Source organism: Lepisma saccharinum, chromosome 5, assembly GCF_977018435.1.
Source record: "Lepisma saccharinum chromosome 5, izLepSacc3.1, whole genome shotgun sequence".
Taxonomy (NCBI): Eukaryota; Metazoa; Arthropoda; class Insecta; order Zygentoma; family Lepismatidae; genus Lepisma; species Lepisma saccharinum.
In genome coordinates, this window is record NC_139233.1 from 4,666,556 (window position 1) to 4,691,526 (window position 24,971).

A 24,971-nucleotide genomic window follows, 5' to 3' on the forward strand; every position below is an offset into this window, starting at 1 on the left:
AAAAACCGTTGGTTTTAATACTGAAATATGAGCGAAAGTAGTGTAAAGAAGAGAAGGCGTGGTGAGGTTCTCAAAAGTAAAGAAAGGCAAATAGTAATGAATATTTTTGTTTATTTAAAACAGAAAAATCCGGATCGCAGTGCAAGTTGGTTAGCCAGCGAGACGGCGAAAGCAACTGGAGTTTCTCGGGCTACTGTGTATAAAATTCGGGGCGAGGTTTCTCAAGGTCCTCTTGAAACACCAGGTAAGGAACGACCCAGGAAAAGATCGCCAATTACAAGTAGAAATGTAAAATATAATGATTTTGTCAGAAGGGCTGTGCGACGTAAAGTTCACGAATTCTTTTTTAAAAACAAACCCCCAACACTTAATTCTGTTCTTGTTCCTGTTCATTCTGACTCACATTACCGAATTTTAAAAGATCAACGTTTCATGTCTTTCTCAAAGAACTTGGCTTTTCGTATGAGAAAAGGAGCAACAAATCCATTTTAATGGAAAGAGAAGATTTAATTTCTCTTCGCCATAAATATTTAAGAGAGATTAGGAAGTTTAGGCGTGAAAATAGAAATATTGTTTACACTGATGAATCCTGGGTGAACACCGGAACCTCAGTCAATTATGAATGGAAAGACAAGACAATTACAACTGCAAAACAAGAGTTTCTGGCAGGTCTTTCCACTGGATTAAAAGATCCAACATCTCGAGGAGCGCGATACGCTTTAGTGCATGCGGGTAACGAACGCGGTTTTCTGCAAAACGCCCAACTTGTTTCAGTGCAAAGAGAATACAGCAGATGCCCATGATGAAATGGATGGAGAAACGTATGAGATGTATTTTCGGGAACAGTTGCTCGCCAATCTCCCTCCGGGATCTGTTATTGTTGTTAACAATGCCTCTTATCATAGCCGCAAGCAAGAGCCAATGCCGACAACCTCGTGGAAGAAGAATGATTTAAGAGAATGGTTGAAATCTCATGGCATTCGTTATGATGACGACATGTTACGGAGGGATCTTCTGGAACTTACAAAATGAAGTACGATAAGTATAAGATCGATGAGATGGCAAAACAGATGGAGCATACGGTGCTTCGTTTGCCCCCATATCATTGCGAACTGAACCCGATTGAACTTGTGTGGTGTAACAACACTACATTCAAAACTAAAGACATTGAAAATTTAATCACTGAATCATTTAAGACAGTAACAGTTGAAAACTGGCAAAATTACGTAAAACATGTCATGGACATAGAGAAGGAAATGTGGAATGCAGATGAATTGCAGGATGACGTTGATCAGATAATAATCCACTTGGGTGAAGATTCCAGCGAGAGTGATGATCTGACAGAAGAAAATGATTCTGGTGATGATTCTGCAATGGAAGGAATTAACCCCCTGGAGTCACATGTGAGAGAAAAGTAAGTTCATTAAGAATTATTCTTTCAGTTTATGTAATTTTGTGAATTTGTTTCTTGTTTTTAATAATAGCTCACCGTGAACTTATTTCTTCAATTTGTACGTACCCGCGATTCAAGCGCCACGCACGTTTGTTTGGTCTTGTACTTTCACTGCCAGCAGGTCCGTTACTCGCCCCTGCGGCAAGCGGCAACGCTGTTCTCATATACCCAACAGTCTATTCTTTTCGCTGGACAACCAATAGTCAACCCAGCTGTCTCACTTGGTCACTACCCTTATTTGTTTCTGAAACAGGTTAGGTTATCCGAGGCGTCTCGTGAACGCATGCGGTGCATGCTGCGCATGCGTCAATTGTGGGCAAAAGGACAGCTTGCTCTGCGCCATTCATGAGCATTTCTACATTCTAATTTCTTCATATAGGAGAAGTATTTATTTTACACGAGAGCGCTGAACTAAGCTTATATTACATTTCTTGGATCTGAAGTGAAAGAAAGTAATAATTCTTTTCCCACAATTGATGCATGCGCCACTTCAGATACAAGAAATGTAATATAAGCTTAGTTCAGCGCTCTCGTGTAAAATAAATACTTCTCCTATATGAAGAAATTAGAATGTAGAAATGCTCATGAATGTCTTCGCAGAGTAAGATGTCCTTTTGCCCACAATTGACGCTGCGCATGCACCGCATGCGTTCAGGAGACGCCTCTGTAGGTTATTCAGTTTCATGTGTTCGCAATTAGGACTATTTAGGCGTTGTTCGCAATTACGACACAACCATGATACTAAGAGAGAGGTACTTTAATATGATTGAAAGCTTTAGATATCGACTCCGCTGGTAGCAAAGGATAGATTATTTTTCTTCGTTTTAGTTTCTCTTATTTTGATTGAATCCAGGGCATCATGAACTTCTTGTAAAGTGTTGGGTAACTTAGGACGTATGTTACCTTCATTGGTTTGGTTTATTTCGCTTTTCTGCCACTTTTATCTAATCGCGAAGATGAGGATGATTGATAATATGATGGAGGCACATAGTGGTTCGGATCGTCCAGTCCCGATTATCCTATCTGTGCATAAAGTAGACTTAAAACAAAAACTCGAACCAGGGACCCCTACGTCGCAGGGCTCTGTGTTGACCACTCCGCCACGGAGGTGTGATTGTATCTTACCTCTTGCGTGATAAATATTGTTCTTGATCAGTGTGGCATCGTATCGTGTAATCGTCGGTGCCTCCGTTTCCTCCAACTCCTTGCGTAGGATCTTAGTGGGCGTCTCGCACGGATCGTCGATAGCTTTCCTCTTCACAGAGTTATTTAACTTCTGCCTGTTCAGCACACTTTCACTAATTTCTTCATGGTTGTGTTCTAAAAAACTGTCCGTCACCACCTTTTCTTCGTTCACCTTCACGTAACACTTGCATCTGTCCTTGCAACAGGTCCACCTTTCGGTTCCACGCGCTAGCAATTTTTGAAACCTAAATTTGAAACCCGAAATCACGCACAAAGGTCTGCCACGTTCACTCAGCATGACGTTGTCGATCACCTGAGGCTCCATCTTGCCGCAGCAGCTGCTGCCACTATCGGAAGCCTCGCTGTAGTGAGCGCCGGGGACGAGTTCAGGTTTTGCGTGGCGTGACTCACGCAGATTCAGAACTTCCGGCCGGGAGCGAGTTCCTTCAAACGTTCTTCCTTATCACCACTCAGAGAGACTGAAAGGAAAAACTACCTCTTTTCGGAGGGCGGATCCATGTTAGTGATCACCACGGTTGGTAAAAATCATGATAACTTTTTTTTCCATTTAAAAAAAACAAACACAAAATTGCTTGTATGGTTTTTGGCACCATACATACAGATGAATGGCTTATTGCAGAAAGGGACCTGAGTCACATTTTTGAGGTATCGGAGTTAATGGTATTTTTTATTTTCCTAGTTACAGACACATCTTTTAGTGCAGAAAGGACGTCATTCGCACGAGGCTATAGCCAAGAAAATGATCAGTGAAAAGTGTACTTTAATGCAGAAAGGTACCTGAGTCACTGACTCGGGTCCTTTTCTGCAATAAACTAAGCCGTATTTATACGTTGTACGAACCGCGTACGCTAATCTGAAATGCAGCTCGGGTGGTAAAAATACTATCAAACTTATTGACACAAGTAACATTATTGATTTCGCAACGTGGGGGCCTCATGTCTACAAAAAAATGTGGCATCTGTGAAAACTACCATGTGTTTCTACAAGAATAGGCAGTATTTTCAGATTTCCAAGTATCATTACTTTGAATACTGTGTTGAACATAAGGGAACTGTCAAGGTTTCAGAAGTCATCAAAGGTTTGACGTCTCACACGTTCTATCTGTCCAAAGGTGCAAGAATTGTAATTCCTACGCCACGTACGTTCCCAGTTGCACGTATGCCGATCAAGCTTACTAAATTAAAAGACATACCAACTGCCTTGTCGTATGTACCAGACGACGTCAAAGGATTTTATGAAGATATTCTTCAGTGGCCCACTACACACGGCAATGAAACAGTCTCAGATGTAGAGTAACTCATGCATGTATGACCTCGTACAGTATTGTACTTCAAACACCGACAATAAAGTCCAGAAAGTGCAGTACACTGTCATTCATTGATGAATATATAATTTTCTGTGGCATATATAACATAACCTAACCTAACCAAGCTTATGTGGCAACGACAAACGTACGTTTGTAGGATATTTCTCGTCTTATTTCTCAAAGTTTCCACTTTTATTGCAGAAAGGTACCGGAGTCACAACCTTTTCATCTCCACTGTCTCTAGCATCATACTGCAGGGGGGCGCGTTGTGGGTTGCAAAATTAACATTTCTTTATGCTGAATATTTGAGCCAACAGCGGTAAATTTCTTTCTTACACTATCAATATTATACGATTTTTCTTGTTTTTCTCAGAATTGTGCAAAAGTGACTCAGGTCCCTTTCTGCAATAAGCCATTCAGATATATGTTGGCTTTTTCTAGTAAATGGCCCTGTAAAATATTTAAACAGTTTGATTAAAGTAAACAAAAAAGAATATATATATATACATTTTTCTGTTTCTGATACTGTATATTTGAACCTACTATGATCATGTTTGTTGAGTATGTTAATGAAACTACGATACGTAATTTCAGTAACTTTTCTTACAGTGAAAATAAAACATTCTGGATGTATTCTATAATTGTAACATAACAGTCTTTGTAGCTGAATTTTGTCATTTTTTTAATGAAAGTTTGCAAAATATCAGCTGCCATATTTATTTATATTTTGATTTAAAAAATTACACCGTTTACGGTTTAACATGATTAGTATTTTGTATATTTTTTTTTACACAAAATGTTTGCTATATTTACCTTTAAAAATTGTTGAATTTCAAAATCAAGAGAAATATAAGTGTGTTTATAGTTTACATTTTCCTTTCGAATGAGCTTCACCCCATCAGTACATATATTTTGTTTACTTTCTTTTCCTTTCTTAGAGCTGTTTCTGATATCTACAAAATCCTTATGAACATTATTCTATGAATTATTTATTTAAAGTGATTTAAATCACTGATCTTTTTTTTAAATCACCTGATTTAAGGCGGAGAGGGATAATTTCCCCTAGGTCCTTCTGTGTCTTCGGCAGCTGCCGATCACTGTTGCCAGCTTCGCTCTTTTGGAGCTAGATCTGGCTCTTTCGTGCACTTGTTTGGCTGTGAACCATGGTACCCGCCCCCCTGCTCCACTATGATGCCATCACTGGTTCCGGCTTACGTAGACAACTTCTGTCATAAGCAGTGGCGGAGCGTGACCTTTCCTACAGTGTAAGCCTAGCATGACGAAGGCTATTTCCCGTTGTGCTTATTTTTGGGCTGACATGGTTAGTGATTTATCCACACACATCGACCCCCGCCCCCCCCCCCCCCCCCCAAATTTTTCAGAACACTTCCCTGGAATTTTTCACCAAATTAGAAATTCTGGATATCTGATAATTAAGTCAGTGTTATTCCTATCACAATGAGTAACGTAACGATAAAAAATATGCAAAGTTAGATAAAATTAATAATAATAAACAAACGAAAACAGAAGGAAACAGAAAAGTGCTGAATACTTTTTACAACCGCATAACCAAGTATCAGCTCCGTATCATGAATCGCAAAATCGGCGCACTTTATTTTTCGTTTCTGTTACTATGTCTGCTAGAGAAGGAAGGGGTGGGCCTACCTATATCCACAAGTTTCTTCTTGGCAGCAAAATCCTTGCTTGACAACGGCGTCTTCAAGAAGTTCTCCACCCCACCGCACAATCACACTCATTTTATTCCATAATGCACTTCACTACTGTATTACACCACAGCACAGGGACGACAGTCCGCTTTTCAATAGATGGAATTCGCAAAAGCAATATCTCGAGACTTTAACAAACACACAGCAAGAAGGGGAAAACAAAAAGAAACCAGATCCAAAATCGGTCACTGCTCAAAGCAGTGATCTTTCGGACTGTGAGGGGAATATCCCTTTCGGATATAAATAAATTCCCTCTCTTGCCTTAAAATTCCCTATATTTAGTAAAAAAAAATACAATATAAAATATAAAGGAAATGCTCACAAATTGTAGGGATATATCCAGAAATTTCTATCAAAGGACATGTAAGTGTTTTCTTAGGATAGTGTAAAAGCAAATCTAGCACCTAAAAGATCAGAAACAGGCATTTTGTACGTTGTTCGAAGAGTGTTTGAATCACGGACTATGTAATTAATAATATTTGGTTCACATTTGACATGAAATTTGTAAAATTGGTTCAATCTTCAGTTTTCATTAACATTTATTTATTTATTTACTTATTTATTTCACTTTTTAGCTCAATTATTACCAGCTGAGTTCATACATAAACGGAAAACAGAGTCTTAATATGTCTAATGTTTATGCTCTCCTACAAGCGAAAAACAGAAACAACAAGAATTTAGCACATCAATGTGTATCTAGTTTTTACGTATCCCGCTCATTTCTAGGTTTCTCCTTTTCCCCCTTCCTGTTGGTTTTTTGCTTCAGAATTCCCTGTTCCTGGAAAAAAAAAAACCTCCTTGAAGCACCACCGGCTCAAATTTCCTTTGCAGTCAACCATTCATACCCGACAACGCTGGAGCCCTCCTCTTGCAGGACCTGTGTCTCGCTGCCGCGTATTCAGTGAAGCCAACCCAAGCATAATGGTGCTAAATCTCGCACAAGTTTAAAAAGTCGTTTGTAAGTTGGAGATATAAATAAAACAACAGGGCCGCTTTTCGTTGTGGTTGAATTTTCTCAAACTTTTCACGTAACGTGGAACCCATGTCGTTGGTTGAACCATTCAAATTTATATTTGTTTTTGTTATAAATTAATATTTATAATATGAAAATCCCAGAACAATTTAGTAGTATGTAGCATAATTTCGGAGTTTAAACGACACCATGGATGTCCAGAAGGGGCAAGGGGAGGAGGCACTTCCTGAAAAATGAATGTCAACCATTTTCACACATATAATTTCATTTCAGTCACATCAAATTGTTAATTATTGTAAGGCCGTTGCAGAAAAATGTTAACTTCAAATTGAATTAGTATATTTTGAGAAGGGAAATATACCTAGTTTACCCCAACCCCTGAAAAAATACTTTGCTTAATCCTCCCTGGTGGAAAGAAATACTGCGGACGTCCATGAACAACACTTTTTCTAAACATGAGGTTTGCAACGCTGCTGTAAGCCTCTGCCCGTAGGTTTACACACCTAGGGTTTCGACGCGCTCTTCTCCCTATATTCCCTGTTCTTCTCCTTCCAGATACGGTGGGCGACGGTAGGCACTGCTCCTTCGCGGTCAGAAATTTGTAAGGCAACATTCAGACGGCTTACAACTTTCCCAAAGCAAAAGGCGGGAGTTCTCATGTGCCATCTGGTGTGAAGTGTTGCAATCTAACAAACAGGATCTCGAAGACTGGTATCAGGCCGAGATGAACTTTGAAGTTTTTACGAATTTTGCCATATAATTACATACATTTTACTAGAATTAATAAAGTGTAAGCCCGGCTTACACGGCTTACATGGACGCTCCGCGCCTGGTCATAAGTATACATTTTGCACATGCCGTGATATTGTTATATTGGCTCCGTCACCCCACCCCCTCTTACATCCGCAGCTATAATACCTTGGCTGACGTGAAGAGGACGTAATATTGTTATCCGGGAATACTTTATTTTCGATTCCATACGACCATCGGTGGATTATTGAGATGTGTGATGCCGCCGGATCTAGACGGTGAAAACAGAATAAATTGCCAACACTTTAAAGCTAACGGTAATAACAGCGCCCCCTCACCCACACCCCTACTCATTTGACACCTAAAATTACCCCAGGAGGCACTTTATCCAGTTTCGTAAATCTTGCTCCTTGAAAGTTTTTACTCAGTTTACGGTAAAATTTAGCTCTTTATGTGCATCAGGTTTGGCAACACTGCCAGGATGGCCGTAGGAGGCAAGGAGAAATACATTGCTCTTATGGAAATATTCTTTTATTTGTTCCCTTGGGAATATCAAACTTCCGTTGGCATAGAAAAATATATCAACGGAAAAAGGACAGACTGAAGTAGTAATTGACAGGCAGAAAAGTCGAAACTTCCATTTGATTAGCCGTAACTTGAAGTTGAAATGGATTCACCATAAGGAATACATGGGTTTCTGAAAATTCTTATTCATCATATTTTTCGAACATCGTATCTAGCTTAATAACCAACTTTAAAAAACGGTTTCACTTGCAACATGTGGAGAAATTCATACTCTATTGAACACCAGCTTTTTTCCTGAGTAGCTGAGCCCATTCGGACAATACTGAAATAAATGCACAACTGGTGCGAAATTGTCCCTCATCACCTTAAATCAATCCACCTTGGAGCTCAACCATTGGCTCTTTGAAAGCTTTAGACATAGTCTTTGGGAGACCAAAGGGAACTTTGCGAATTAAGCTCTTTTGTAGGAAGACGGGGATGCCCATTCAATGGCGTATTTGTCATTTTATTTCGGGAGGTATGCAAATTTGTATGTGCTACGGTAACAGTCAGTAAACTAAACTATTGCGTTTCGGTTCAAAGTACCTTAGAAAATTGGTTCTAACTTGGGTCATTAAATCTTATGATAACATTTACACGTAATTTAGTAACAATCTATGAAAACCCAAACTCACACAAAAGCTATCGACATAGTAACCCTGAAAACTTGACCAAATTTCTGTTGCCAAGCACTAACCTACCTACAACTTTCTTGCGAAGTATTTAATACATGTCGCTGACGATGGCCAGTTTCAGAATGGTGTCATCCTTCAACGTTTCGGCAGGGAAATCTTCTGATGATTGATTGATTTGTTGTTTTAAGTCCACTTTATGCACAGGAAGGCTAATCGGGACTGGACCTACAGTTTAAAGTAGGATCCGAACCACTGTGCCATGTGCCTCCACCGCGATACCCGGTGACCCCTTGATTACAAGGCGACGACGTTACCTCTACGCCATCGGGGAGGCCCAAATCATCTGATGAGTGAACCATTAATGGACACGAATGGATTTTCAGTTGTGTTCCTTACATTGTTAAGAAATGGTATAGTACATACTTTTATTCCGTTTTCTTTTTTTAAGGCGAGGAGGGACAATTTCTCCTAGGTCTTTCTCGCTGGGGCAGCTGCTGATCACTGTTGCCAACTTCGCTCTTTTGGAGCCAGATCTGGCTCTTTCGTGCACTCGTTTGACTGTGAACTGTGGCACCCGCCCTCTGCCCCACTATGATGCCACCACTGGCTCCGGCCCATAAATACCAACTTTTGCCATGAGTGTACATTTTGCACGTGACGTGATATTCGTATAGCTATAGGCTGCGTCACCCACCTCTTCTTTCCTCCCCATGTATTTTTATATATAGCGCTGTGGCTAAGATGAAGATGACAATTTTGTTATCCGGGAACCCTTTATTTTCGATTTTATATTAACATCATTGGATTATTGAGATGGGTGATGCCGCCAAATCTAGGCGGTGAAAACTAAGAATAAATTGCCATCACTTTAAAGCTAACGGTAATAGCAGCACCCCCACCCCTCTGACAACTAAAATTACCCTAGTAGGCACTTTATGCAGCCTTCGTTAATCTAGCTCCTTGAAAGTCCTCTTTAGCTATATTAATGGTGAAATTTAGCTCTATTATGCACATCAGGTTTGGCAACACTGCCAGGCTTATGGGACCATTATTTTGTTCGTTCTCTCGGGAATATCAAACATCCGATGACGTAGAAAAGTACATGGACTTAAAAAGGAGACGTTGAACTATGTCATAGTAGTAGGAAAAAATGCATGCCTGGTGCGTAATTGTCCCTCTTCGCCTTAAGTGGAAAACAAACTTCCTTGGTAGTGATAAAAATAATTTTCTTTTAGCGGGGATATTTTGTGGCGGGGAGAATACCTTCCGTTAATTCGCACACTGACTAAGGGTTTCCTTAAATGCAAATGATTTTTGTATTTCCCGTCGTGAAACTACACAATTGCATATTCAAGTTGTCTCTCGTTCGGACATTCGAAATGGCGGATTGTAGTCAAGGGGCGTATGGGGCGACCTTCTGATAACCTCACTTCCGGTAACTGCAACGAGGCTCTGGCGTCTGGACCTACGGCCAGTGAAAGAATTTTGTAGCGAAGCTGCAGATACAATTTAAGAAATGTAGCGCCGCCACAGGTGGAGCAATAGCTACAATAGCGCAGCTACAGCTACAGTACCGCCTCCACATGTGGAGCTAGAGCTACACCAGCGTCACCACAGCTTGGAGCTAGAGTTAAAATAGAACCGCCACAGCTAGAGCGACATGATCGCCGCCAAAGCTAGAGCTACACTAGCGCTGCCACAGGTGGAGATAGAGCTAAAATACCGCCGCCACAGCTTGGAGCTAAAACTACAAAGCGCCACCACTGCTAGAGCTAGACAAGAGCGCCACCACAGCTAGAGCTAGACAAGAGCGCCCCCACATGTGGAGCTAGAGCTACAATAGCGCTGCCACAGCTTGGAGCTAGAGCTAGACAAGAGCGCTTCCACAGGTAGAGCTACAGCTACTATAGCGCCGCCACAGCTTGGAGCTAGAGCTAAAATACCGCCGCCACAGCTTGGAGCTAGAGCTAAAATACCGCCGCCACAGCTTGGAGTTAAAACTACAAAGCGCCACCACTGCTAGAGCTAGACAAGAGCGCCACCACAGCTAGAGCTAGACAAGAGCGCCCCCACATGTGGAGCTAGAGCTACAATAGCGCTGCCACAGCTTGGAGCTAGAGCTAGACAAAGGCGCTTCCACAGGTGGAGCTACAGCTACTATAGCGCCGCCACAGCTTGGAGCTAGAGCTAAAATAGCGCCGCCACAGCTTGGAGCTAAAACTACAAAGCGCCACCACTGCTAGAGCTAGAAAAGAGCGCCACCACAGCTAGAGCTAGACAAGAGCGCCCCCATATGTGGAACTAGAGCTACAATAGCGCTGCCACAGCTTGGAGCTAGAGCTAGACAAGAGCGCTTCCACAGGTGGAGCTACAGCTACTATAGCGCCGCCACAGCTTGGAGCTAGAGCTACAATAGCGCCGCCACAGCTTGGTGCTAGAGCTACAATAGCGCCGCCACAGCTTGGTGCTAGAGCTAAAATAGCGCCGCCACAGCTAGAGCTAGTGTCACGAGAGCTACAGTATCCACTATTGGTCCACGGCACATCATTGCTTGCCAGTGAATTTCTCCCCCCTCGTTGATCTTGTTTCCGACCTGGGCAACTGCAAATATAATGGGGGGTGATGGAGAAGACGGAGCCTGAATGAGCAGACGGAACAGGTTCTTTCGATCTTCTGTCCTGGCTAATAATAGCCTGTAAGTATTACCAACTGCAGGAGCCGAGGTATCCATGTCTAACGCCGCGCACTAGACACTTTTGTAGTGACCAGACCGTTTGTATAAAATTGAATTTTGTTGTTATTATTACAAAATTAATAACTAAATCATTTTGGTGCCAAATTATTGTTAATGTTATTATTTTAATCTTGGGAGAGAGTTTTATTCGATACACAAGACTAGCGAATATCCAGTGAGCCGTTTTTCTTATTTTTTCTACACTTCACACCCTTAATATATTGAAATGCATGGTTATGCTATATTCTTATTAACTTTTACGCATTTCGTTCGAGGAAAATCCTTGTAACTTTTTAGAAATTGTAGTCATTAAGTTTACGTTCTGCGGCCTCTGACATATATCTCTCGTTTCTGGAATTGTGGAAATCATAGAACCATTTATTCTTTGGATTAAGTGGCCGAGTACTAAAAAATGCAGTTCTACCGTGGCCCTGCGCTGTATTTTGCCGTCAGTTCTTTGTTATTTTACGTCGATTCTGATTTGATCGCGACGACGAGAATGAATGATGAAATTCATAATGGGGGGAACACAATGTTACACCCATGCATAAACCGGGGTCCCGGGTTACCCGGTGGAGGCACATGGTTCGGATCCCACTTCAAACTGTAGGTCCTGTCCCGATTAGCCTTCCAGTGCATAAAGTGGACTTAAAACAACAAATCGTTCAATCAACCATGCCTAAACCAGGGTCGAAGACCTCTGGCTTCTTAGCTGACCACTCTGCGCCCGCGAATTAATATTTTCTGCAATTCGGTGGGAATAATAATAAGGAGATTAATGTTAATTACCTAAGTTACGAAAGTTAATTATGATTACCTAATATTAATTATATAATCTAATCATATCTAATGGATTGAACGGTGTATATTCACAAAGAAAGTATCAGGTCAGCACATAAACCAATGAGACAACCACTTAACGCGCGTAATAAGTTTCCTACTCTAACTTTATGGCATTTTGTACAGCTGTAGAAACATGCAAAGAACATATGGCGGTATAAAAGCATTAATGTCTACCGAGCGAAACCATAACATCTCATCTTCCGTTGGAAATTTGAACCCCCTTCCCCCATCCTGCCCCTGAAAAAAACAGCTTGGCCCTTAAAATGCAAGTAAATTGGTCCTTTCTGTGCTTCCATGGGTGGTGGGGGTTAATGGAAGTAACTTAATTTGGAGGCACCTGCTCTGAATTGTCACATACATGCGAGCTTGGCACGAAACCCAGAGCTTCCGGGAAAGGCTTCACAAACAGGCTTCGCAAATCAACCATAAGCATACTCGTAGCTATTCGGCTTCATTAATTGTATGTATATATATATATATATATATATATATATATATATATATATATATATTTGCAAATACGGGCTATGAAAACCTTGAATCCAACTAAGATAAAGCTACAACCTTAAAGCGTCTAATTTATTAATCAATACAAGATTGCATTGAAAGTAATTTAATTTTGCTCCTGAATGGCCTTCCTAAAGAAGGCTCTACCAGTAAGAGCACTACATTCTAATACATGGCCAAATCTACTACTTGTTATATTCAGAACATCCACGCTTTCTTGAAATTCGCCATTGCACTTGAATTATTTTCTTTGTTCCATCTTAGTATTTTTGTTGCAATTATTCACCAGACCTAAATAAAACACGCCTACGTCTTCATTCTAGTTGTTAGACAATTTCCAGCAGTCGCGCACACATCTCAAGGGGTCCATTTTCGAAAGTAAACACCAGCACAGAGGCCTACTGCATGGTGATTCAGGTTCACATAAAAAAAAAAAAATGTTTGTATTGAGTGTGGCCTTATATGGATGTGAAATGCGGACCTAGAACTGGAAACGTTTGAAACATGGTACTACAGGAATCTTGAGGCTGTCGTGGGTGGTACAAACAAGAAATGGTGAAGTACTCTCAAAACTAAGGAAGGAAGACAGTGTCAGCATAGAAAAACTAAAATTCTTAGCCATCAAAGCACCGTGAAACATATTACAGGCACAGAGATGACAGGCGTTTCACGAATAAACGTATGTGAATTTCAACATGGTTTCGGCCGTCGCCTTGCAATCAAGGGTTCCGAGTGGTGGGACAGTACGCAGTTGTGCGGATCCCACTATACACTGGAGGTACAGTACTATAATTTTTGTTATTTGGTGTATTTTTTCTGCAACTTTTGACCAATCGCGATGATGAGGATGAGTCATGAGGTGGTGCAGTCTCGATCAGCCTATCTGAGTTTAAAGTGGACATTTTTAATAAACTTGACTTTGACTATTAAACCATCTTCCCATTTGCTAAATTTTAACATTAGCCTACTGCAATAACACGATTAGTAAAATTTCGCTAACATCTGTCATGAAAGTTTTCCTGTTTTTTCACAGGATGTGCAGTTTTGAATCAATTTTCTTCATTTTCTATTATTCAATCTATATTTTCATAGCAAAGAATGTGGGTATTTATTTATTTATTTGTCTCTTGTTTATTTGTGGCGGAGATTAAGGCTCATGCCTTTTCTTACACTCAACCACATACAAAATTTCATAATATAGAACATATTCATAAATTGATTCATATATAAACACTGCAAATAACGATCACACATGTACCTTTCATGTCAAACCAATAGCGGTAAAAATACGTAGAATTCAATTAAATACATAAAACATATATACATGTACACACACTCATACATAGGTTTATATACATAACAGACCACTACAAAAAAAATCACTCCATGAAACTTTCTCTTAATCTTCTTTTGAAGATACCTATGGAAATTGATTTTCTCATTTCATGTGAAAGTGCATTCCAGTCTCTAACCACTGATACAGTAAAAGAGTTACTAAAAATTCAGTTTTGTGAGTTTTAATTGTCAGAAGATTGGAATTTTGGGATTTTGTGTGTGATAACTCTGGGTTTCCTAAGGGAAGCAATCTGTCTGTGAGATATAAAGGACTTCATGCATAAAGTAACTTATATAGCAACACTAGTTTTCTGTACCTCCGTCTTTCTATCATTTTAATCCAGCCTAATTTATTATAATATTCAGTTAAGTGGTCATACTTCTTAAAGTTAAATATGCACGAGTTCTGAATTTTTTGAATTCTCATTGCCAGCATTTCATTACAGTCAGCATATACACTATTGCAATAGTCAAGATGTGAGATACCAAAGCTTGTACAAGTCGTTCTTTAATAATAGCCGGATTTTTTTATTTTTTTTTTATTTGTATAATAGATGTAAATTATTAATGTGTTCAGACCAGGTAAGGTTTGTATCTATAATCACCCCTAGATTATTTACAGATTTAGAAAATGGTATGCATGCACCGTTTAGTTGTACAGTTGGGATATTAGCCGAATTTATACGTGCTAAAAGCTGACTTGATCCAATTAATATGCATTTTGATTTATTGGAATTTATATATAACCCATGACGGGCATCCCAATTAATCGGTTTGATTGATTGAATTGCTTTATTTTACTTCGCTTCTTGTGCCGCTTTTGGCTAATTTGCGAAGATGAGGATGATATGATGAAATGGATGAATGGACACTCACAAACATCCATGCCCAGGCCAGTATTCGAATCCGGTACCCCTGGCGTCGTAGCGCGATGTGCTGACCACTCTGCCACGGGGCCCGGCTGTGGGTAATGGGGAAATTTCGAGCTTGGGGAAGGTAAAATGTGGCAACACTTGGATGTTTAGTGTCGACTATGGAAACACTGGTCCACTTCACATCTCGCTTATCGATCGATTCGAAACGTGGCTGAACCATGCAGCGAAACTTTCCCGCCTCGCCCGGACTGAAAATAGCCCAGGCTTTGAATGAAACTGCGTCCGTTCGTGCAGGACCTTCTTCTGAGCGGTTAGAAAGAGGCTTTTCTGCCTGGCGTGATGCTTCAAGCTTTGACCTGCACGTTGTTCACGACGACAGGCTATAAATAGAAGAATAGGCTTTGTTACTATTCGAAGGCTCTTCGTCGGGATGGCTTGTGTTGGTTGGTGGGAAGTTCCTAGAGAGGGGATTTTTGACTTGAGACGGAATTTGTAGTCACGGATGTTTCGAGTTTTCAACTTTTATTTGAACCTGGTGATCTTGAATCAGGGTAACACTAGAGCCAAAGTAGGCATAAATCGGGCCTCTGAAAATGTTAGGGGAGTGCTGGGGTTGTGTGGATAAATCACTGCTGTATTTTTGCTGTATTATATAATAATAATAATAATAATAATAATCAGGGGTAGCCAAACTACATATAATTCAGGTGCCAGCCTCTTTTTCTCAGGAGCCATGTTTTAAAAATAAAGCCATAAATCCAACTAAGATAATAATTATTATTATTACTCCCTCTGTCCCATAATTATAGTCCGGTATGCCAAAATGGTAGTACAGGAATGACAGATGAAGAGGCAGATGGAAAGCACAATTTGTAGTGATCCTTGTTTCATGTTGTTCTTCTGTATACACCAATGTCACAGTTTGAATATCGGGGAACTACTATGAGACAACAAACAAAGGTGTACCGGACAATAATTATGGGACAGAGGAAGTATTATTTATTATCTCAATAGGGTTACAATTAAGCCATAAAACATTTCATTTAGAACAATATTAATACAAATTATGACTTGATGCCCTATGTGGTAAATAAAATATACAAAAGCTACATCTAAAGAAAATGAGATGAATTTACATGAGTATACAGGATAACGTGTTCTATAGTAGCAATGAAATAAAGAAAGTTTGAGAGTTATACTACACATTTAGAAGAAAGGAAAGTGTAAGTGTGTGTGGGTTTGGGTATGAGTGTGTATGAAATTAATGTTCGAAGTACAGGGATGGAAATTTTAAGTTTTTTGTGGAAATGGTGGCGGTGGGGGGGGGGGGGGGGGGGTAAGCACTGAAAATAATGGTACTGGAGTTAGGATTCAAAGGCATGTGAACGTAGAAGACGACAGAACTTCCCTTTGCTGGTACTGAGCTGTGAAATGTGATCTTCAAATAATGTATTAATTAATACAAGGTGTAGATTTTAAAATTCGGCTAGCTAATTTATAATGACATGTTAATTGTTTTGATTTAACGATACACTGATACAGAATACACACAAACATTAATTGATTCATTGATTGATTTGGTGTTTTAAGTCCACTTTATGTACAGTAAGGCTATTCGGGACTGGACCTACAGTTTAAAGTGGGATCCGAACCACTTGTGCCTCCACCGTGTATCGAAGCCGGGACCCCTTGATTACAAGGCACACAAACATTAAAAAACACATACTGTACTCGTTATTTTTTAAAAAAACAGTAATGGAGATTTCCTTAAACGCATTCGAAATATATACGTATGTTAAAAAAAATTAGATCTGAATTTAAAAATTAAGGCACCAGGTTAAAATTTTGAGCCGCCATGGCGACATGTTTATTTCTACCCCTGATAATAATAATAATGTTTTTAATAATAAGTTAGTAAAATTAATGTCTATTACACAACTAACAAAATTAAATTATTATTGCTATAGCATGAATAGGTAAAAATATTGCATTGAGATGTAACAGCTCTTATTCATATCTAGCTTATGTCTTGTTCAGATGAGTTAGTTTTTCTCGAATTTTTCTTCTTTCTGTTCGGACCTTCCCGCTCGCATCGTCGCCTCGTATTCAAGGGGTCCCCGGTTCGATACCCAGTGGAGGCATATGGTGCTTCAAGTGTAGGTCCAGCGGAGCCTTAAACTCAGAAACTAAAGTTACCTGTAGATTTCGTATGTTAGCTCCCTGAAACTGATTTTGAACTCCATTTTAGGGCCTCCCCGATCGCGTAGCGTCGTCGCCTTTTAATCAAGGGGTCCCGGTTCGATACCCGGTGGAGGCACGTAGTGGTTCGGATCCCACTTTAAACTGTAGGTCCTGTCCCGATCAGCCTTACTGCACATAAAGTGGACTTAAAACACCAAATCAATCAATCAATGAATTCCATTTTTTGTGTGTTTTTCTTGTTTTATTAATCTCCTTTGGCAACACTGCTAAAATCTCCATCCCTCCTCCAAGGCGGAGTTCTGCTGTTGAAGAGATCGTGTTTTGTTCAGTGTTGTTTTCTTGTTTTCGTCGATGGTGCTTCATGAACATTCAGTATGTTAGACGCTGACGTGCTAACAAAAGGAACTGTAACTTTGGAATATCTTTCTTATGACGTATACTGCTGCATAATGTTAGTCTTGGCTTAATCTTATTCTTGAGCATTAGATAAGACCCCAAATCACGACTGTGCGTCCAAACTGTATGTAACGAATGCTTTTTATACGTAGAATTTTTGCCTGCGTTAGGCTTTCGTATGTTCTGTTACATGCATTCCATTGCTCATTTGGAGTACAATAATTTCAAATTATTCTTTTTATTTATGGCTCCAAATGATCTACTACGACTTATTCGCTCGACTGATGCGCATCGTAAACAGTGTTACCAAATAAAATTAAGCGATTAATTTGAATTTGACACATTTTCTGTTTGAAATTAATGCAATTTTAATGAATTCTTGAGTACAATCATAGCTTGCTACGATCCTTCCAGCCTGGACACTCGATCAGTGCGCATGTTAGTGCAAGAATTTACAGTTTCTGCCGCTACGCACCTAATGGCGCTGATACCCGACCCGCCTGTTTCTACCTAAGGTGCTTCTAACGCAGGTGAATTTTACGATTGATGTTCTTTTAAGTATTTAGATCTTTCAAACAGGGTGCGAGATCATTGAAGACTGGTGTGGGAGGGGTAGCTTAATCTACATACAGAAACAAAAAAAATATGAATTATTATATGATATGCATATTCAGTACGTTATTACTTATGTAAGCAGCCCGACCCTGTGGCCGAGTGGTTAGCACATCGCGCTGCGACGCCAAGGGTCCCGGGTTCGAATCCTGGTCGGGCTTGGTTGTTTGTGAATGTCCATTCATCAATTTCATCAATCATCCCCATCTTCGCAAATTAGCCAAGAGGTACAAAACGCGAAGTAAAATAAACTAAATCAAAATCAAATTACTTATGTAAGTAAATTACTAAATAGCCAATTTAGAAATAATAATTATGAAATACATATAAAGGAATAAATACATATAAAGGAATAAATTTGTTACTTTTATGTATATCAGATATTTATAAAGTAGCAAACTAATTCTTTTACTAACTGGTTAAGTCAACAGCAAATTACAAAATAGTTGAAATGGCTTTATATTATGTATAAGTTTTTGTTTTCTGTTAATATAAATGAATATATCTTGCTATCTTGTTTTACTATTGTTGTACCCATATTATATTGTTGTTTCTGTAGATGTTAACTCACAAACACACTTCTTTGTGTGGGTTTTTGTATAATATCCGTAGGGAATTTTTGAGGACATGACTGTTGGTGGGAGGAAAACCACCCAGCCTCCCCCAAGAACTCGCACCCTGTGTAGATATAATTAATTTAAACACGATTGGAATGAAGAATCTGCAGATAAGTTTACTTACGTTTCACATTTTCTCTTCTGGTGGATTTTATTTCGTCGCTTTTACGTGGAAACACACTCGGAACGGTTCCAGTTTTCAGTACTCTGATTTTAATATCTGGTTTGTAATCCGCTTGCACGAAATGTTCACTGCAAACAACTGAGGAATTTGATGCGCAATTTGGCTCAAAATCAGGCCGGGAAATTGCCTTCAGCCATTTATTTCGCAACGTCTCATCCACAGGAAACTCGTGGAAACTAACTCCGGTTGCCTTTCCTTTACGATTTTTACAAAACGGGACGGAACAGGATACCATCTGAAATGAAATTGAAAACTTTGTATTACTTACATGTGTGTGTATGGCACTGGCGTACGCAGAGGGGGAGCTGATGGGTCTACGGGCCCTCCAGAAATTTCGAGAAAAGCTAAATTTTCAAATGAAAACAGTAAAGAACTCGGGTAAAACGAAATTGGTAAATGCAAATTTTCCTTAAAATGACTCCCCGAATACCATTTTTGTGTTTAACAACTTTTAAATTAAAGGTTTAAAAAGGGTAATTACGAAATCTAAATTTATAGTGTATCGTCCGCCCCTACTTAAAACGAATGTATGTGCATTCCTCTTCCAGCTTGCTCTGCGTACGTTAGTGGTATATGAGCTAAGTCATCAAATACCGCATATAGGTATAATAAACCGACATGAAAGTTTTGTATTGCCTCCCCAGGGGCCGTAATGATAACGCCGTCGCTTAATAATCAAGCGGTCCCGGGTTCGATACCTGGTGGACGCACATACTGGTTCCGATCCAACTTTAAACTGTAGTTCCAGTTCCGATTCACCTATCTGTGCATATAGTGGACTCAAACGTTTTGCAGCAATTCTGTTTAAAATGGACACAAAACCATTGCTTCTTTTACCTCCTAATTATTCGCTCCCCCCTGTGCATTGCCTGGTGCCATGAATGCACCTTGGGGGTATGCAGTTAGCGCTTCACACATTATTGATCTCTGACATAGTGGAGGTGATGTGATCAGCACCGCTCTCCGGTCGCATTTACTCACACAAGGCTTCCCTTGAAACACTTACGGAAAAATTTCCGAGATAATCATCACCCAGGGAATCGAACCGGGTCCCTCACGTGGTACACTGAAACCCTAACGCGGTCCTTTCTTTCTTAATTAATGAATTCGAAATTCACATCAATACTTTTACAAGAATACACAGTAAAGGGTTTTGAAAACGCAGTCCGTAGCCATCTTCCAGCGGGAAAGTTGCATGTAAATATTCCAAGTTTCTTTTTTAACAAATCCCAGGTTAACGGAAATATTCATTCGTGATAAGGCCATGCATGCACTTTGCAGCGTTTCGCTTCTTCTTTGGAACATGAACGTCCGCAGGATTTTCTCCAGGGAGGGGACAAGCAAGGTATTTTTGCAGGGGGCATAGGAGGCATCATCCCCTTCAACGTCTTTATGATAATTAACATAAATTATTGTGACTGAAATTACATCGTGTGAAATATATACTTTTTAGGTGGACATTCATTTTCCAGGGGAGTAGGCAGTGCCCCCCCCCCTTCCGGACGTCCATGCTTTGGAAGTTAAACTACTGTTTCTAAAAATAGCTTACCTCTTACGGCTGTTCTTGTTCCAGCTTGTATTAAGAGAGGTTCGACTGTAACAATAGTAAACATAACTTCAAACATACACCGAATAATGATCAAGCATCCACTCACTACCAGCGTAAATGCACGCAGGTGCACGTGCCAAGTCCGCTCTGCACTAGTCGGGGACGAGCGCCTCTAGCGGCGAATAGTGGAGTTTCAGTCAACACAGAAAATCGCATTTGTGAAGTCGAAAGTGCCGAGGCTGTAAGGACCGTAGCGAGCTATGATCTAACACAGGGCTAAAATTAAGGGTTAGCAGATCGCTATTTTAAACAATGCAGGGTAAACAAACGTTAATATAGATCCCAGGAACTGCTGACGGCGTAATGTAAAACAGTTCAAAATTGATGCTATTTTAATGAATTCTTGAGTAAAACGTTATGCCAGCGTACCTCGTTGTGCAAGCGTAACACGCCAAGATGTCAGAGCTCACAAGTTCGAATCCTGGCCGAGGCATGGGGATATCATGGTGTTTGTCTCATCATCCCCTCATCGTTGCGATGAATCCAAGACGTAGGCTAGAAAAGCGACGTAAAATAACCGAAATTGAAAGAATGAACAATGCTCTTATATCTGTGTATAAATGAGAAAGAAATCCGTAATGTGAAGTGCATTTGCAAACATTGAATTTTGAAATTCTGAAACTTATACGTTTTCTATTACAATCATTAGAGGAGCAATTACTGTCAGCTGTAAGAATGAAGTCAATGCAAACAAATACACGTTGCTTGAGAGAGAGAGATCCCATTGGTTCCTCGAATGGTAACTGTTTAGGAATCTTGTGCATGTGATAAAGCCATACCACCCAACGTAGAACTGCTATCTAGAACAATATTTTGGAAGAAATCTGGGCCAAGTTGGTTGATTTGGTGTTTACGTCCACTTTATGCACAGTAAGACTAATCGGGACTGGACCTACAGTTTAAAGTGGGATCCGAACCACGTGTACCTCCACCGGGTATCGAACCTGGGACCCCTTGATTACAAAGCGACGATGCTACCACTGCGCCATCGGGTGTCACATGTAATAATAAAAATATGCTAGAAGGGTAAATTAATAATAATAATTGTTATTATTACATGAATAAGTAAAAAATTACATAAGAATGAAGATATAACAGCATGTATTCATCATGTAGCTTATTTCTAGTTAAGATCACTAAAATTTGTGTAAAAACATCTGTCTCACCAAAGAAAGTAATGTCGAAAAAAATTTTAAGTGGATAAATTATTGAATGACTTTAGGTGTAAAGTCCCTGATCATTATTTTATGCGTATTATTATTATTGGTAGGCTACGCATGAATTACAGCAGGCACTGTCAACGCAAAGTTGAATAATCACCACCTAATCTTTACCTTCCTGTAAATCCTACAAAAATAATTCAACTTAATATTATACAACAGGAAACAACTATTTTGCTTATTTAAATTTGGACTTGGTTTCTTTCGGTGGGATCCGTACACCCTTAACGCCCCTCTAAATACGCCCTTGGATCATATTGCGGAACGTTATGGGTTGTACAGCAAACGGCAAAGCTAGTGGTCAAATTGTTATCGCTATTTTCATTCTATAGCCTGTGCTGTTTTAAGGGATGGAATTCTGTTGATCGGAAGCAGATGCCCTCTGCTTCTTGAAGTTTTTGTTTCAATTCACTACCATCAAATTGATAAAAAGAAGACAATGAAAATGGTGATGAATACTGATACTTTTGCCACTGAGTGTACGGCAAGGTAACACCGGAACCAACACATAGGAAAGTACTTCTCTACTTCTGAGAAGTCACAAGGTTTTGCCTGTTTTTCTTTTTCATTATCTATACCTATGTATATAATTGTTCTTATTTGTATTGCTGTATGTAATCCTTTTAATGTTGTTTTTTTCTCTCTCGATGTATACTCTTTAGTCCATTGTATTAATCTCCCAGACAAGGGTCTGTTGTAAGAACGGACCTAGAGGCCGAAACACGCCCGCTCCAATAAAGACGATTTTTTAAAATTATTATTATTGTTTGCTTATGCAGTGCTAGTTCATATCTGGCCTCGGCAGAGCACAGTTGGCAACAGTGACGGTGGAAGCCCCGAGTTGGCTGGCAGCCAACTGCGAAGTTCCTCGAGTATTATGTCGTGGAGTCAACGTTCACCGAGATGACGTAGCGTAAATTGCATCCTCTTGAGCTGTGTTATTTAATCAGCGACTGCCTGCTTGCTGCCGACTTATGCTTTCCACGAAAGCTGGCGTTCCTGGGTTTTATTATATATATTAAAAAAGAGCGACGTTAGAAGTTGGTGTAGTTGTAGTGTACAATTTACTCTGGTATGTTGTGGCATCGTCCTGGATTCGAACTCTTTGTAACAAGTACCATTTATATTTCTCCCACCAAGAAGGGCCTTGGGACGCACGAATTTGGGGCCAGGACTGCATGGGGGGACTTTCTTGCAGCGGCGTGCCCTTTTTGGTATTTGGCCCAGTATTCCTAAAAAAAAAATAATGTCCAGAGCAAGAAAAAGATCGCAAAATGAGGGCTGGCCACTAAAAAAAAAAGTATACCCCTCCTTTTGAAAATTCTGGGTACGACACTGCTTTCTCGTAAGGCACTCAATTGTTAACCTCTGCTACAGTTTTGCAGGCTAGGAGGCTCTGGCGCATGCTTCACAACCTGTATAATACTCTCTGGAGGTTTGTATCTTATCCACCGCATGACCCAAAACCCGTAAGTAATCCCAGTGTAGAATTCAATGAAGCACATATTATCCCAGCTCAAAAACCAAAAATAGTAGCCCAAGTGGAGTAAGAATTAGTAGAGATTCCCAACACCGTCAAAAAAAGAAATTTGTTCGGCTGAAGACGAGAGAAGAGATGCTATCTGGAAGCGTAGTGTTCGAATAATTATCGGTAAAAGCACTAGACAATCTTTTGTCCTTGCATCGATTTTATCTTCTCACCGTCCATCCTCAACTTCGCGATTTGCCAGAAGTCCCAACAGAATTCTTTTTTTTTTTTTTTCCAGTTCAATAGTCTGGACGAGGTTAAGCAAATCCAGATCTACCACCTAATCACACAAAACTAACTAACTAACTAACTCCCTAGCCTTCTTAAACCCGAAGGTTCATGGCTGCAGCAACACAGGCCTTCCATCTTTCCCTATCTTGAGCAAGCGTGTAGGCTTGCTTAGACAGACCAAAATAAAGGATTTTTTTAAACGTTAATTTTGTGTACTGTGTGTATTGTTCATGCAAAATGCGTATGTAATATGTACATATTTTTGTTTAATAAACTGTACCACATACTATATATTCCTACTAAAGTTGTCTTTGTACGTTACTTTGTAATACATACTTAAAGAGATGCCTGTTTTTATGAATAAATTTACTGTACAGTACTTCTTTTTGGCAAATAAACATGTACAGTTCGATTATCCGAACAAACCAGTTTTCCGAACACCCATGTCCCCCAATTACTTCGGATAATCGACGCTCTACTGTACTCTTTTCCATCCCTACCGATTTCCCTTAGGTCCATCTCAACGTTGTCCCTCCATCTTCGTCTTGGCCTTCCTACAGGTCTCTTACCATCAGGTTTCCCAACAAGAATCCTGTAAACTCCTCTTTCCTCTCCCATTCGTGCCACATGGCCTGCCCACCTAAGTCTTCTTGATTTAATCATTCTAATAATATCTGGACATGAATACAAATGTAGAAATTGTCGGAAAATTTTAAGTTGTCGGATTTCTGTTGTTTTTTTTAACTTGCATCCCTGCATTGGTATTTTATTTATATTATGTCTAATTAATATATACAATAAATAAAATAATTCAGAATTGTGGTAAGCCAGGTTAAATTTTCGAATACGTACACAAAATTTAAGGTTCCAGACAAGAGATTGGATTAATACGTATATTCATAATGAACTGATTTCATATAATTATGAAGTACTTTATGGTGTCTGCTAAGAAATGAAAAAACTTGAGTATGATGGCAGAGGCTGAATGCATGAAAAGCATTAGCTAACAAAAGTGCATTACGTGTGTGACACTTTAAAAATGTAGCAAATTTTGACTTCATTTGTCTGTGAAGCATATACAGTAGGCTGCAGATGCTAGTAACTTTTATTGGTGAAATGTGCAAATTATATACATTCACAAATATTTAAACCTTAATGAAATTAAGAACAATAATATTTTTCATATTCTTTTGTTATTAACATGGAGTAGGATAACTTTTCGTGGAGTATGAGCGTAGCTAAATGAAGCAGATCAACGAACGAACTAAAGCGTAGGATTTGTGTCTTTCCAGGCTGGAGTCCTCTGCACGAGGCGTGTAACCACGGCTGGCACGGCGTCGCTCGCTGCCTGATCCGCTCCGGGGCGACGGTGAACGCGAGGGGGCTGGACGACGACACGCCGCTCCACGATGCAGCAGTCAACGGACACGCCAAGGTAAGCCACTTGGCCGAAGAAAACCTGTT

The 24,971-nt window shown here is 39.8% G+C and overlaps 2 protein-coding genes across 5 annotated transcripts in view; one reads left to right on the forward strand and one right to left on the reverse strand.

Moving 5' to 3' along the window:
* Positions 1-24,971, forward strand: part of LOC145987621 (uncharacterized) — a 321,334-nt gene that overhangs the window by 198,873 nt on the left and 97,490 nt on the right. For both annotated transcript variants that reach the window (XM_083122025.1, XM_083122026.1), the window contains one exon: positions 24,800-24,942. In XM_083122025.1, coding sequence (XP_082978151.1) covers positions 24,800-24,942 — 143 coding nt within the window. The remainder of the gene's footprint in view (positions 1-24,799; positions 24,943-24,971) is intronic.
* The window catches only part of LOC145987623 (uncharacterized), a 46,684-nt gene that overhangs the window by 18,379 nt on the left and 3,334 nt on the right, over positions 1-24,971 (reverse strand). The window contains exons 1-2 of one of the 3 annotated variants that reach the window (XM_083122034.1): positions 20,898-20,914; positions 18,860-19,154 (exon numbers count right to left, since the gene is read on the reverse strand). The exons of 1 other annotated variant lie outside the window; for it this stretch is intronic. In XM_083122034.1, coding sequence (XP_082978160.1) covers positions 18,860-19,154 — 295 coding nt within the window. In that variant the 5' untranslated portion in view covers positions 20,898-20,914. Of the gene's footprint in view, positions 1-18,859; positions 19,155-20,897; positions 20,915-24,971 lie in introns of those variants that run through there. One more of the 3 variants, XM_083122033.1, reaches the window with a different exon arrangement.